Below are 15392 nucleotides of genomic sequence, written 5' to 3' on the forward strand. Positions count from 1 at the left end.
GCAAAGTTTCAGATTGATCCAGTGAAGCATTTTAATACAGGACTATTTTGTATTAAGTCTGCCCAAATGTGCCGAATTGGTCAATTGATACATTTTAAAGTACATAACTATAGAGAACATACAAAAATTATATGGTAATAGAAAATAAGTACGTTTACACACTCCCAGGAATGTCATACATGATGGATCACTAACTTTCACACATCTAGATGGCCGGGCGGGGTGGGTGTGGAGCCAGAGACAGCAGGGGTTCAAACTGTAAAACCCAGTTCCTACGTTTGAATATAAAAATTGATTTTATCAAACAAAACTATGCTACATTTTATCTCTGGGACCCTTAGGATAACAAATCAGAGCAAGATTACTTAATGTAAGTACATTATTTACCTTCAGAGGTGAATGTATCAAACCAGTTGCCGTTATAAGTTTTTTGTTGTTGTGCACTCTCCTCAAACAATAGCATGGTCTTTTTTCACTGTAATAGCTACTGTAAATTGGACAGTGCAGTTATATTAATAAGAATTTAAGCTTTCTGCCCGTATAAGACGTGTCTATGTCCTGGAAAGTTTGCAGTTACTTATAAAAGTAATGGTAATCACATTAGCGCACGTTAGCTCAACCGTCCTGTATACGGGACACCAATCCCATAGATGTTAAAGGTGCAACATGCGGTAATCGCTGTGCCATTTCCTGGTTACTAAAATTCTAATAGTTCAACTCATTTCAGTTTATGTGAAAAAACAAGCAGTCATTGTGTAGAGAATCATTGTACCATCTAAACCACTGTGAAATGTATTTTCCATAACCAAAAATATTGTATTTTCAGCTGTTTGAAGCTGGTGTACAAAACCGAAAGTAAAAGATGCAAAAACGAAACTTAAGAACGGGAAGCATAGAAATAGCGCACATAGAACATATCTACCACTTCTCAGGCTTGTTTCAATGAGAATGACAGATCTATAACTCACATTTCTATGTGAATTTGGTAGTGTAGCCCAAAAAGTTACATATTGCAGCTTTCAAATTCAAAATGTTTACGATTCTTTTAGAATCAAATGTGATGCAATAGCAGAAGCATAGATTTACAGTGGGGGGAAAAAGTATTTAGTCAGCCACCAATTGTGCAAGTTCTCCCACTTAAAAAGATGAGAGAGGCCTGTAATTTTCATCATAGGTACACGTCAACTATGACAGACAAAAAGAGAAAAAGAATTCTAGAAAATCACATTGTAGGATTTTTTATGAATTTATTTGCAAATTATGGTGGAAAATAAGTATTTGGTCAATAACAAAAGTTTCTCAATACTTTGTTATATACCCTTTGTTGGCAATGACACAGGTCAAACGTTTTCTGTAAGTCTTCACGAGGTTTTCACACACTGTTTCTGGTATGTTGGCCCATTCCTCCATGCAGATCTCCTCTAGAGCAGTGATGTTTTGGGGCTGTCGCTGGGCATCACGGACTTTCAACTCCCTCCAAAGATGTTCTATGGGGTTGAGATCTGGAGACTGGCTAGGCCACACCAGGACCTTGAAATGCTTCTTTCGAAGCCACTCCTTCGTTGCACGGGCGGTGTGTTTGGGATCATTGTCATGCTGAAAGACCCAGCCACGTTTCATCTTCAATGCCCTTGCTGATGGAAGGAGGTTTTCACTGAAAATCTCACGATACATGGCCCCATTCATTCTTTCCTTTACACGGATCAGTCGTCCTGGTCCCTTTGCAGAAAAACAGCCCCAAAGCATGATGTTTCCACCCCCATGCTTCACAGTAGGTATGGTGTTCTTTGGATGCAACTCAGCATTCTTTGTCCTCCAAACACGACGAGTTGAGTTTTTACCAAAAAGTTCTATTTTGGTTTCATCTGACCATATGACATTCTCCCAATCCTCTTCTGGATCATCCAAATGCACTCTAGCAAACTTCAGACGGGCCTGGACATGTACTGGCTTAAGCAGGGGGACACGTCTGGCACTGCAGGATTTGAGTCCCTGGCGGCGTAGTGTGTTACTGATGGTAGGCTTTGTTGCTTTGGTCCCAGCTCTCTGCAGGTCATTCACTAGGTCCCCCGTGTCTGGGATTTTTGCTCACCGTTCTTGTGATCATTTTGACCCCACGGGGTGAGATCTTGCGTGGAGCCCCAGATCGAGGGAGATTATCAGTGGTCTTGTATGTCTTCCATTTCCTAATAATTGCTCCCACAGTTGATTTATTCAAACCAAGCTGCTTATCTTTTGCAGATGCAGTCTTCCCAGCCTGGTGCAGGTCTACAATTTTGTTTCTGGTGTCCTTTGACAGCTCTTTGGTCTTGGCCATAGTGGAGTTTGGAGTGTGACAGGTGTATTTTATACTGATAACAAGTTCAAACAGGTGCCATTAATACAGGTAACGAGTGGAGGACAGAGGAGCCTCTTAAAGAAGAAGTTACAGGTCTGTGAGAGCCAGAAATTTTGCTTGTTTGTAGGTGACCAAATACTTATTTTCCACCATAATTTGCAAATAAATTTATAAAAAATCCTACAATGTGATTTTCTGGAGAAAGAAAATTCTCAGTTTGTCTGTCATAGTTGACGTGTACCTATGATGAAAATTACAGGCCTCTCTCATTTTTTTAAGTGGGAGAACTTGCACAATTGGTGGCTGACTAAATACTTTTTCCCCCACTGTATAGTTAGGCAGAAGTCACCCGAGGACGTCCACTGATAAGGACAAGCTGGGACCGAGAGAATGAAAAACAGCTTCTATCTCAAGGCCATCAGACTGTTAAATAGCCATCACTAGCACATTAGAGGCTGCTGCTGCCTATTGAAATCAATGGCCACTTTAAGAAAAGGAACACTAGTCACTTTAATCATGTTTACATATCTTGCACTACTCATCTCATATGTATATACTGCATTCTATTCTATAATATTCTACTGTATCTTAGTCCATGCCGCTCTGTCATTGCTTGTCCATATATGTATATATTATTAAATCCCATTCCTTACTAGTTTCGTGTGTATTGGGTATATGTTGTGAAATTGTTAGATATTACTTGTTAGATATTACTGCACTGTCGGAGCTAGAAACACAAACATTTCGCTACACCCGCTATAAAATCTGCTAAACACGTGTATGTGACAAATACAAATTGATTTGATGAGCTGTGGTAAAAAAATGTATAGGTGGATAAAAATTATATTATATTATTTATATGAACGCATAATTTGATTAGATGAAGCAGCCCATATGTCCCATTTGCAGTCAGGGGAAAACAACTTCATCTCCTGTGATTCTTAATAAGTTGTTACCATGCTGCTCCTCTATCAGTAACCTATATGAAATACCTGATCTAAACTTCCAATCCTAGTTGATCTAGCTATCAGGAGCAACAACAAAAAATACTCCTGACCACTGATTCCCCCTGGTGGTCAAACTCAGTGTTAGGTAAAAACATGTTTTTACAAATTGTGCCACTGAATGATCTCTGTAACCAGCAGAGGATATTAATCTTACATAGATTCATTATTAGAAGTTTAAACTTGAATGCCTGTTACAGCAGTTTATGATATATGCTGTTTCAGGACTTATTTGCATGCACAATTCAACAATTAGCTTGAACTTGAAATTAGTATTCTACAAAGAGGCTTATGAAAAAAGTACATTTTATTTTTTCTTCAAAAAAAGTCAATGTTTGTTGGCTCTGTAGTGTGTGGATGTGATAACTGTACAAAGTTAGCTGACTACATTTTAAAGACTACAAGCCCCAAGATCCGAAAGTAGGTTAGAATGATTCTGACGTCACGCTCCAGGAAATTGCAGTATGTACACAATGGACCTTCGAGGAAGTTAGTAAGAGCATATTATTTTTTGTTGTTGTTGAAAATATATCTTGAACGACATTTTAAATTGATATAAATGTAGCTTGTTCTGTAACCTTTACATTTCAGCAAACGAATTTGCGTAATTTACTGTTTGTTTGTTTTCTCCTAAATACTGACCACTAGATAGTTGAGCTATATGTAACGGTAGCTAGCTTCCATCTGCCCAATTCCTCTCTATAGCTCACTGTGTTTTAATAGAGTTACCTAGCTAATGATGTTCTCGGTTTGACTAACAAGTTAGAATTGCAAACTAAGTCAGCCAGTCCCAGCATATTTAGCTAGCTAACTAGTGTGTTTGATGGCACTGATACTGCTTTTGTCCGTTGGAGGAAGAGGAAGATGACAGAGTAGGTGAATGACGCGCTGACTGAGCCACCAGACCACAGCGGGAACTGCGACTGACTGACGGACAGCGAGGCAGACAAAGAAGAGGAAGAATGCCGAGGAGAAAACAGTCGAACCCACAGCCCGTGAAACGTAAGTAATGTGTAATAGCCTAGCTAGCTACTAGCCATGCTATCGACTGGGCAGTGAAGGAGTTATCACAAAGCTAACTAGCTGGATGGCCTTTGAGTCTTGGTTACATCTTTCAATGTCAGAGATATTTTGCTACGTGTACGTACTACAGGAGTGATCCCTAGCTCATGGATGGTAACTAGATTAACTGTAACCTTAATCAATCAAATCCATCTTTGTACTGATTTGAAGTCTTGGGTTTGGATAGTTACATTATCTTTATTTATATATAACTTTGATACAGGATTAGGTCATTTAGTAACCGAGTTGAGGTGTACACAGTTGCTAAACCCCCGCCAGCTTACACAACTGAACACACTTTTTATTTTCTCGATCTCCTTTGTGTGTCATGCATGTGTGGGTCACCTGGTGTCATCCTCCTCTATACACTCATGGATGTGTTTCATCTCATCCTGGACTTCCTCTCTTCCCCCTCTCTACTTCCTGTCTCCACTTCCTCTACAGGCTCACCCCTGCCTGACCTTCTCTCCCTATCTCCCTTTCCCCCTCTCTCCCTTTCCCACTCTCTCTCCCGCTCTCTCCCCCGCTCTCCCCCCCTCTCTCCCGCTCTCCCCCCCTCTCTCCCGCCCTCCCCCTCTCTCCCGCCCTCCCCCTCTCTCCCGCCCTCCCCCTTCTCTCCTGCCCTCCCCCCTATCTCCCGCCCTCCCCCCTCTCTCCCGCCCTCCCCCCTCTCTCCCTCACCCCCCCTCTCCCGCTCTCCCCACCTCTCTCTCCCTCACCCCCCTCTCCCCCCTCTCTCCCCCTCTCTCTCCCGCTCTCTCCCCCTCTCTCTTCCGCTCTCTCCCCCTCTCTCCCGCTCTCCCCCCTCTCTTTCCCCGCTTTTCCCTCATCTCTCCCGCTCTCCCCCTCTCTCTCCCACTTTCCCCCCCTCTCTCTCACGCTTTCCACCCTCTCTCTCCCCCTCCCCCCTCTTTTGTGTATTATAGTAGACGGTGTAGTGTAATTATGTTGTGTGTATTATAGTAGACGGTGTAGTGTAATGATGTTGTGTGTATTATAGTAGACGGTGTAGTGTAATGATGTTGTGTATTATAGTAGACGGTGTAGTGTAATTATGTTGTGTATTATAGTAGACGGTGTAGTGTAATGATGTTGTGTATTATAGTAGACGGTGTAGTGTAATGATGTTGTGTATTATAGTAGACTGTGTAGTGTAATTATGTTGTGTGTATTATAGTAGACGGTGTAGTGTAATGATGTTGTGTGTATTATAGTAGACGGTGTAGTGTAATATTGTTGTGTATTATAGTAGACGGTGTAGTGTAATTATGTTGTGTGTATTATAGTAGACGGTGTAGTGTAATGATGTTGTGTATTATAGTAGACGGTGTAGTGTAATATTGTTGTGTATTATAGTAGACGGTGTAGTGTAATGATGTTGTGTATTATAGTAGATGGTGTAGTGTAATATTGTTGTGTATTATAGTAGACGGTGTAGTGTAATGATGTTGTGTGTATTATAGTAGACGGTGTAGTGTAATGATGTTGTGTATTATAGTAGACGGTGTAGTGTAATGATGTTGTGTGTATTATAGTAGACGGTGTAGTGTAATGATGTTGGGTGTATTGCAGTAGACGATGTAGTGTAATGATGTTGTGTACTATAGTAGATGGTGTAGTGTAATGATGTTGTGTATTATAGTAGATGGTGTAGTGTAATGATGTTGTGTATTATAGTAGACGGTGTAGTGTAATGATGTTGTGTATTATAGTAGACGGTGTAGTGTAATGATGTTGTGTGTATTATAGTAGACGGTGTAGTGTAATGATGTTGTGTATTATAGTAGACGGTGTAGTGTAATTATGTTGTGTATTATAGTAGACGGTGTAGTGTAATGATGTTGTGTGTAGTATAGTAGACGGTGTAGTGTAATGATGTTGTGTATTATAGTAGACGGTGTAGTGTAATTATGTTGTGTATTATAGTAGACGGTGTAGTGTAATGATGTTGTGTATTATAGTAGATGGTGTAGTGTAATGATGTTGTGTATTATAGTAGACGGTGTAGTGTAATGATGTTGTGTGTATTATAGTAGACGGTGTAGTGTAATGATGTTGTGTATTATAGTAGACAGTGTAGTGTAATGATGTTTTGTGTATTATAGTAGACGGTGTAGTGTAATGATGTTGTGTATTATAGTAGACGGTGTAGTGTAATGATGTTGTGTGTATTATAGTAGACGGTGTAGTGTAATGATGTTGTGTATTATAGTAGACTGTGTAGTGTAATGATGTTGTGTGTATTATAGTAGACGGTGTAGTGTAATGATGTTGTGTATTATAGTAGACGGTGTAGTGTAATGATGTTGTGTGTATTATAGTAGACGGTGTAGTGTAATGATGTTGTGTGTATTATAGTAGACGGTGTAGTGTAATGATGTTGTGTATTATAGTAGACGGTGTAGTGTAATGATGATGTGTGTATTATAGTAGACGATGTAATGATGTTGTGTATTATAGTAGACAGTGTAGTGTAATGATGTTGTGTATTATAGTAGACGGTGTAGTGTAATGATGTTGTGTGTATTATAGTAGACTGTGTAGTGTAATGATGTTGTGTATTATAGTAGACGGTGTAGTGTAATGATGTTGTGTGTATTATAGTAGACGGTGTAGTGTAATGATGATGTGTGTATTATAGTAGACGGTGTAGTGTAATAATGTTGTGTGTATTATAGTAGACGGTGTAGTGTAATGATGTTGTGTATTATAGTAGACGGTGTAGTGTAATAATGTTGTGTGTATTATAGTAGACGGTGTAGTGTAATGATGTTGTGTATTATAGTAGACGGTGTAGTGTAATGATGTTGTGTATTATAGTAGACGGTGTAGTGTAATAATGTTGTGTGTATTATAGTAGACGGTGTAGTGTAATGATGTTGTGTATTATAGTAGACAATGTAGTGTAATAATGTTGTGTGTATTATAGTAGACGGTGTAGTGTAATGATGTTGTGTATTATAGTAGACGGTGTAGTGTAATGATGATGTGTGTATTATAGTAGACGGTGTAGTGTAATAATGTTGTGTGTATTATAGTAGACGGTGTAGTGTAATGATGTTGTGTATTATAGTAGACGGTGTAGTGTAATGATGTTGTGTATTATAGTAGACGGTGTAGTGTAATGATGTTGTGTATTATAGTAGACGGTGTAGTGTAATGATGTTGTGTATTATAGTAGACAGTGTAGTGTAATGATGTTGTGTGTATTATAGTAGACGGTGTAGTGTAATGATGTTGTGTATTATAGTAGACGGTGTAGTGTAATGATGTTGTGTATTATAGTAGACGGTGTAGTGTAATGATGTTGTGTATTATAGTAGACGGTGTAGTGTAATGATGTTGTGTGTATTATAGTAGACGGTGTAGTGTAATGATGTTGTGTATTATAGTAGACGGTGTAGTGTAATGATGTTGTGTATTATAGTAGACGGTGTAGTGTAATGATGTTGTGTATTATAGTAGACGGTGTAGTGTAATGATGTTGTGTATTATAGTAGACAGTGTAGTGTAATGATGTTGTGTGTATTATAGTAGACGGTGTAGTGTAATGATGTTGTGTATTATAGTAGACGGTGTAGTGTAATGATGTTGTGTATTATAGTAGACGGTGTAGTGTAATGATGTTGTGTATTATAGTAGACGGTGTAGTGTAATGATGTTGTGTGTATTATAGTAGACGGTGTAGTGTAATGATGTTGTGTATTATAGTAGACGGTGTAGTGTAATGATGTTGTGTATTATAGTAGACGGTGTAGTGTAATGATGTTGTGTATTATAGTAGACGGCAGTGGCGGCTCCTGAAAAAATTCTCAGGGGGGGGCAATTTTTCTGATGATTTAGGTGACCTACACACATTTTAAAAAAGATATGTCCAGCAACAACATGAAGACAGGGGCAGCATATAAGTCAATACCAGAAGCATTTATTGACTGATCTCAAAAGTGTTGGCTTACCAGGGTTGGTGGAGCCCTCAGTTTCATCTTTGCCTCGCAAAGCTAACTCAAACACTCCGCAAAACTTCACACACTGGATTAGCCGGCTGAGGATGTGGCGGTTCTTGCTAATGTCGTAGTAAATATATTTGTTATAGTGAATATGGAATATGATATGTTGAGTAAAATGTTGTGCTAAGATCTATTTAGGTCAGGAGCTGGTTATAAGTTCTGTTCCTATCCAATAACAATGGACAAAAGGGTCCTATCTTGTCAGCCTTGTCAGTTTCAGTTCTCCAGTAAACTTGTGATTATCAACACTAACCTCATCGTTGTGGCGGCGGACAGCTAGCCTGTATCCCTCATCCAGTTGAGTGGGAATGTTCACTCTCCCCAAAGCAGACAATCTCAAACAGCTATCCATGTGGGTCTTTGACAGCTCATGTTTCTTAATCTTTCCTGAAAGATGGTGCATGTCCGTTACACACCAGTCGCTGTCCAAGCGGTGCTGTCTGCCGTGCCGCCTTCAGGGTGAAAGAGTAAGCAGGGGGTAGCAGAAGACTGCATTAGCTACATCGCAGCCTGCTAGCCAGGTTTTTCGTTCGTACCAATTTTTGGAAAATCCTCGGGTGTAGGACTTCCCCCTTTAGTAGAAACCTGTTGAATTATTAAATTTGGTCTGGGAGGTCCTAATTGTTTCGTTGCCAATTTATCTTCATTTGTTCGCCGACAAAAAGGAACTTCTTTCAAAGACACAATCGAGTTGCACTGAAGCCTAGCCATTTTGATAGTAGTAGTGAATTGATTGAGGCTGCTACCCGCTCTTTTCTTAGTTACGTTCATGGTTATGTTACGTATGACGAAAGCGCGTAAGTGCAAGCCCTCAGAAACCCATAGAGATTGTATTGAAAGCTCTGATATTTGAAAAAAATAGATTTTACATGGGAGTCTATGACAGACTTCTGGGCGATTTTCAACCTGACTGAAATCGCCCCAAAAGGGGGGGCATTTGAAGCACGACTTTAGCCTGATTGGACATTTAGTGGCACTGTGGCAGATCAGACGTCTAGATTACAACACTGATAACTACTGTTGCCGTGATATAATTGATTAGAAAAAAAATCCCTTCCTTTTCCCGTTTGGCAGTGCGTCGCCCATATCGCCCTATTGAACACACCGCCCCTGGTAGACGGTGTAGTGTAATGATGTTGTGTATTATAGTAGACGGTGTAGTGTAATGATGTTGTGTATTATAGTAGATGGTGTGGTGTAATGATGATGTGTGTATTGCAGTAGACGGTGTGGAGAGTGATCCAGGATGCCTGGTTCTGGACAGTGACTTCCTGCTTAGTGGAGAGCTCTGTGAGTTTGGAGACACAGAGATCATGGGACTGGACAGAGACACAGGTCAGATACACACCCACACGCACGGATTTCCGAGTCCTTGACTAAATGCTGTTGTATCCCCCCTCTCTAACCCCCCCCCCTCGCTCTCCCTCTACAAGGTATGACAGTGTTCTCTCTGAGTGATGACAGCTCCAGCCTTCCAGCTCCGGATGACTCCACCTTCCCAGCCTTCCTCTCCTGTAAGGGGTGTGGTCAACTGATTGGGGCCGACCTTGACCTAGGAGCGGGACTACACTTGGGGGCGGGACTCTACTGCACGACCTGTGAGGAGGGGGTCCAATCAGAATCGCACACAGCCTTGGCGGACACCTCACAAGGGGAGGAGTCAACCCCAGCCGTCCAATCCCACGGGAGGAAAGACAGGAAGAGGAGTAAGGCGGGTGATGAAGAAGCCTGTATGAAGCTGAACGCGTGCTCTCTGTGTAGTTTCTCCTCGCGCTACTCCAACCATCTAAAACGCCACATGAGGACCCATGATGGAGAGAAGCCCTACCACTGTCCCCACTGCCCCTACGCCTCTACACAGAGGGTCAACATGCAGAGACACACACGCACACACACCGGGGAGAAGCCCTACCTCTGCAACGCTTGCAGCTACGCCTGTAGTTCCCTGGGGAACCTGCGGAGGCACCAACGCTCACACAGCCAGGAGCCCCGGCCGCAACGCACCCACACGCTGACGAGACGCAGCAGACGGAAACACACACACCGGGATAACGGTGAAGGTAAGGGGTACACAGTCAGTACAAACACACACCGGTCCGGTATGGCTCATTTGGTAGTGCATACGTTAAATGTATGCACGCATGACTGGAAGTCGTTTTTTTGAGCAAAAGTATGTGGACACCTGCTCGTCAAACATCTCATTCCAAAATCATGGGCATTAAATATGGAGTTGGTCCCCCCCCCTTTGCTGCTATAACAGCCTCCACTCTTCTGGGAAGGCTTTCCACTAGATGTTGGAACATTGCTGCAGGGACTTGCTTCCATTCAGCGACAAGAGCATTAGTGAGGTCTGGCACTGATGTTGAGGGGATTAGGCCTGGCTCGCAGTCGGTATTCCAATTCATCCCAAAGGTTTTCGATGGGGTTGACGTCAGGGCTCTGTGCAGGCCAGTCAATTTCTTCCATACCGATCTCGACAAACCATTTCTGTATGGAGCTCGCTTTGTGCACGGGGGCATTGTCATGCTGAAACAGGGAAGGGCCTTCCCCAAACCTTTGCCACAAAGTCCGAAGCACAAAATTGTCTAGAATGTCATTGTATTCTGTAGCGTAAAAATTTCCCTTCACTGGAACTTTGCTTATTTGAGCTGTTCTTGCCATAATATGGACTTGGTCTTTTACCAAATAGGGCTATCTTCTGTATACCAACCCTACCTTGTCACAACACAACTGATTGGCTCAAACACATTAAGAAGGAAAGAAATTCCACAAATTAACTTTTAACAAGGCACACCTGAAGCTGGTTGAGAGAATGCCAAGAGTGTGCAAAGCTGTCATGAAGGCAAAGGGTGGCTACTTTGAAGAATCTAAAAAATTAAATATATTTTGATTTGTTTAACAATTTTTTGGTTACTACATGAATCCATATGTGTTATTTCATAGTTTTGATGTCTTCAATATTATTCTACAATGTAGAAAATAGTACAAATAAAAGCAAAAACCCTGGAATGAGTACTTTTGACTGGTACTGTACACACACACCTGCTCAACATATTTACCCAACCAGCGTTGAAGGTACTCACTCATACTCTGAGTGATATGTTAGAGAATAGAGGATGGTTTTAGTGAGAACATTATGTCGAGTGGCGCAGTGGTCTAAGACACTGCATCGCAGTGCTAGCTGTGCCACTAGAGATCCTGGTTCGAATCCAGGCTCTGTCGTAGCCGGCCGCGACCGGGAGACCCATGGGGCAGCGCACAATTGGCCCAGCGTCGTCCAGGGTAGGGGAGGGAATGGCCGGCAGGGATGTAGCTCAGTTGGTAGAGCATGGCGTTTGCAATGCCAGGGTTGTGGGTTCGATTCCCAGGGGGGGCCAGTATGAAAAAAATAAAAAATAAAATAATGTATGCACTCACTAACTGTAAGTCGCTCTGGATAAGAGCGTCTGCTAAATGACTAAAATGTAATGTAAAATGTCTGTAGTACACAGCTCCGAGTGAAAGGAGAAGTGTTGGTTAACTTCCTGAAACTGTTATAAAAGAGGAAGAAACTGTTTGTTTGGCTGGTTACGGAACTAACGGTCATTGGGTTGTGTGTAGGGGTGTAGAGTTTCCACTCTGATGCTGCGTTTGTAGCCATGTGGGAGGTGGGAATTTACCAGTTGTGAAGTCGTAAATACCAGTTGGATGCATTCATGTGATTTGAACTCGTTGAGAAACGCAGATTGACTAATGGCCAACAAGCTGTGTCAACCATGAACTAAAAGTACAGCCATCATGCTGGTAAACAAATTATAGTGTTCAAAAACCATATTAATATATTGCTTTTTATAAATAATGTTTTGTTACATTTAACTGCCTAAATAAATAATAAATAAATAAAATGTTGTTATAGAGGCCATTTCCTTAGTAGATGACCAAGGTCCCAGCTCAGCTGGTAGAACACGGCGCTTGTAACGCCAGGGTAGTGGGTTCGATCCCCGGGACCACCCATACACAAAAATGTATGCACGCATGACTGTAAGTCGCTTTGGATAAAAGCGTCTGCTAAATGGCATATTATATTATTATTATTATATTACTGAACAGTCCGTCACACCCCTAGTTGTGTGTTAATGTGTGTGTAATGTTCTCTCCTCCAGATGCCGTGGTGTCAGACCTGACAGTGTGTGTGAGGGAGGACTCTGATTTCCTCCAGACCCCACTCCTCCCCCGTCTCCCCCCCTCCGCCCCCCTCCCTGACCTCCTCTTCCCCCTCTGCTGTCGATCCTGCGGCCTCACCCTGGAGGGAGAAGGGGGAGAGACAGAGGGGGAGGGCGGAGGGCTGGTGTGTAATCAATGTTCTGAGTCACTCATCTCCAAGAAACCAGGCTCCCCCAGCCCCAGCCCCACTGACACACCCAGTAACACACTCCAGCCAGGAGCCAGTAAACTGTACCGCTGCCCTCTCTGCCCCTTCCTCTCCCTCTACCCCAACCACCTGGCTCGACACGCCCACACCCACAGCGGGGAGAAACCCCACCGCTGCCCGCAGTGCTCCTACGCCTCGGCCCACCTGGACAACCTTAAACGCCACCTCCGGGTCCACACAGGGGAGAAGCCCTACCGCTGTGCCCAGTGCGCGTACGCCTGCGGGAACCTGGCCAACCTGAGGCGCCACGAGAGGATTCACTCTGGAGCCAAGCCGTTCCACTGCTCTGTGTGCGGCTACAGCTGTAACCAGAGCATGAACCTGAAGAGACACATGCTGAGACACACGGGGGAGAAGCCTTACGGCTGTGCTGAGTGTGACTACACCACGGGACACTGGGACAACTACAAACGCCACCAGAGGAAACACGGACACAACGCCGACAGCTGGGATAAACACACACACCAGGACACTACTGCAGCAGACTGCGAGGACTGGAACACACAGGAGAAAACTGACACACCACCACATTCCACAGACCAACACTGGGTTCAAGAGACAGGGAGCCATAGCCAGGGAGAGGGAGAGATGTAGTCGGGGGGGGGAGGGTGTGTGTGTGTGTGTGTGTGTGTGTGTGTTACACTGGTGACCCCTTCCTCTGCTCTCAGGCCTCAGAGGGGCGGGGCTTATCTCAGGTGCCTTTAGAGGCGGAGCTACATTAGTTGTTTTTCTTGATCTGAATGCTGCACTGACCTTTACCTTGGGCATTAAATGGCGTGTGGGCGTGCCATTCGAGATTGATCTTGTTTTTAAATCAGTGGATCCAATGTTTGAAATTGTTTTGATTGAGTTGTAGCCCATTTCAAAATCATGTATTTCATGTTTGTGTGACGAAGATTTTTTTTTTTTGTAAACTGCAATGAACCTAATTGTGAAAGTGTTTATTTTTGATGATATTTGAGTTATTTTGTTAATAATCATTATTTCAACAATGTTTCACAGCTGAGTGCAAGGCTACTCAGCGAATAGACAGGGCGACAGTCACTGTCTGTCTGCACACGCTGCCTTATACATTTCTCCAATACTGAAATAAAGAACTCGAACAGTTTTCCCTTTGTGGGTTTGTGCTCGTAATCGGAGTGGTTTGCAGATTGGTTTGGGTGGGATGTGTGATGCTGGTAGTCCATCGACGATATCTTTCTTTCTCTCTAGTTTAGGGTGTGTGGCTGTGTCAACAGGTGTTTCCTGACTGAATGGTGGGGGGTGGTTGGGGGTGGGGGGTCATATTATCAGGGACCCTTATGCAAAACGTGACTGGGATAGTAGTAAGATAGCAGACGCTCTCAGATCATCTACGCATGCACTTTTCAGTGTTTCTCTAAAGTGTGTGTGTGTCTGTGTGTGTGACCGAAGCACACAGAAGATGAGCACCAACACCCATGGGCCTGGTAGGATCAAACTTTATCATATTGTTGTTATATTCTCTGGTCATTACTACCTGGTAGGATTAAACTTTATCATATTATTGTTATATTCTCTGGTCATTACTACCTGATAGGATACTTTGTTATCATGATTCATACAGTGGGGGAAAAAAGTATTTAGTCAGCCACCAATTGTGCATGTTCTCCCACTTAAAAAGATGAGAGAGGCCTGTAATTTTCATCATAGGTACACGTCAACTATGACAGACAAAATGAGATTTTTTTTTCTCCAGAAAATCACATTGTAGGATTTTTAATGAATTTATTTGCAAATTATGGTGGAAAATAAGTATTTGGTCAATAACAAAAGTTTATCAATACTTTGTTATATGCCCTTTGTTGGCAATGACACAGGTCAAATGTTTTCTGTAAGTCTTCACAAGGTTTTCACACACTGTTGCTGGTATTTTGGCCCATTCCTCCATGCAGATCTCCTCTAGAGCAGTGATGTTTTGGGGCTGTCGCTGGGCAACACGGACTTTCAACTCCCTCCAAAGATTTTCTATGGGGTTGAGATCTGGTGACTGGCTAGGCCACTCCAGGACCTTGAAATGCTTCTTACGAAGCCACTCCTTCGTTGCCCGGGCGGTATGTTTGGGATCATTGTCATGCTGAAAGACCCAGCCACGTTTCATCTTCAATGCCCTTGCTGATGGAAGGAGGTTTTCACTCAAAATCTCACGATACATGGCCCCATTCATTCTTTCCTTTACACGGATCAGTCGTCCTGGTCCCTTTGCAGAAAAACAGCCCCAAAGCATGATGTTTCCACCCCCATGCTTCACAGTAGGTATGGTGTTCTTTGGATGCAACTCAGCATTCTTTGTCCTCCAAACACGACGAGTTGAGTTTTTACCAAAAAGTTCTATTTTGGTTTCATCTGACCATATAACATTCTCCCAATCCTCTTCTGGATCATCCAAATGCACTCTAGCAAACTTCAGACGGGCCTGGACATGTACTGGCTTAAGCAGGGGGACACGTCTTGCACTGCAGGATTTGAGTCCCTGGCAGCGTAGTGTGTTACTGATGGTAGGCTTTGTTACTTTGGTCCCAGCTCTCTGCAGGTCATTCACTAGGTTCCCC

The 15392-nt window shown here is 42.8% G+C and overlaps 1 protein-coding gene across 2 annotated transcripts; it reads left to right on the plus strand.

Annotated features, from left to right (window-relative positions):
• Positions 1 to 3772: 3772 nt before the first annotated feature.
• LOC121544561 (zinc finger protein 513) lies at positions 3773 to 13930 on the plus strand. 2 transcript variants are annotated; one of them, XM_041854510.2, is made up of 5 exons: positions 3773 to 3831; positions 4197 to 4344; positions 9633 to 9746; positions 9845 to 10471; positions 12554 to 13930. In XM_041854510.2, the coding sequence occupies exons 2-5, from the start codon at positions 4305 to 4307 to the stop codon at positions 13414 to 13416; spliced, it is 1644 nt and encodes a 547-aa protein (XP_041710444.1). In that variant the 5' UTR covers positions 3773 to 3831; positions 4197 to 4304; the 3' UTR covers positions 13417 to 13930. The 2 variants fall into 2 exon arrangements, with proteins under 2 accessions (XP_041710444.1, XP_041710445.1); XM_041854511.2 differs by having other exon boundaries at positions 3793 to 3835.
• The last annotated feature ends 1462 nt before the right edge of the window (positions 13931 to 15392 follow it).

The sequence above is a fragment of the Coregonus clupeaformis genome, unplaced genomic scaffold (assembly GCF_020615455.1).
Source record: "Coregonus clupeaformis isolate EN_2021a unplaced genomic scaffold, ASM2061545v1 scaf0032, whole genome shotgun sequence".
NCBI lineage: Eukaryota > Metazoa > Chordata > Actinopteri > Salmoniformes > Salmonidae > Coregonus > Coregonus clupeaformis.

Excerpts from the sequence above, each read along its gene's own strand:
- LOC121544561 (XM_041854510.2), top strand. The coding sequence starts at position 4,305 with ATGCCGAGGAGAAAACAGTCGAACCCACAGCCCGTGAAAC. Across the intron at positions 9,747-9,844 it reads GGGACTGGACAGAGACACAG|GTATGACAGTGTTCTCTCTG; the intron begins GTCAGATACACA and ends TCCCTCTACAAG. Across the intron at positions 10,472-12,553 it reads ACACCGGGATAACGGTGAAG|ATGCCGTGGTGTCAGACCTG; the intron begins GTAAGGGGTACA and ends TCTCTCCTCCAG.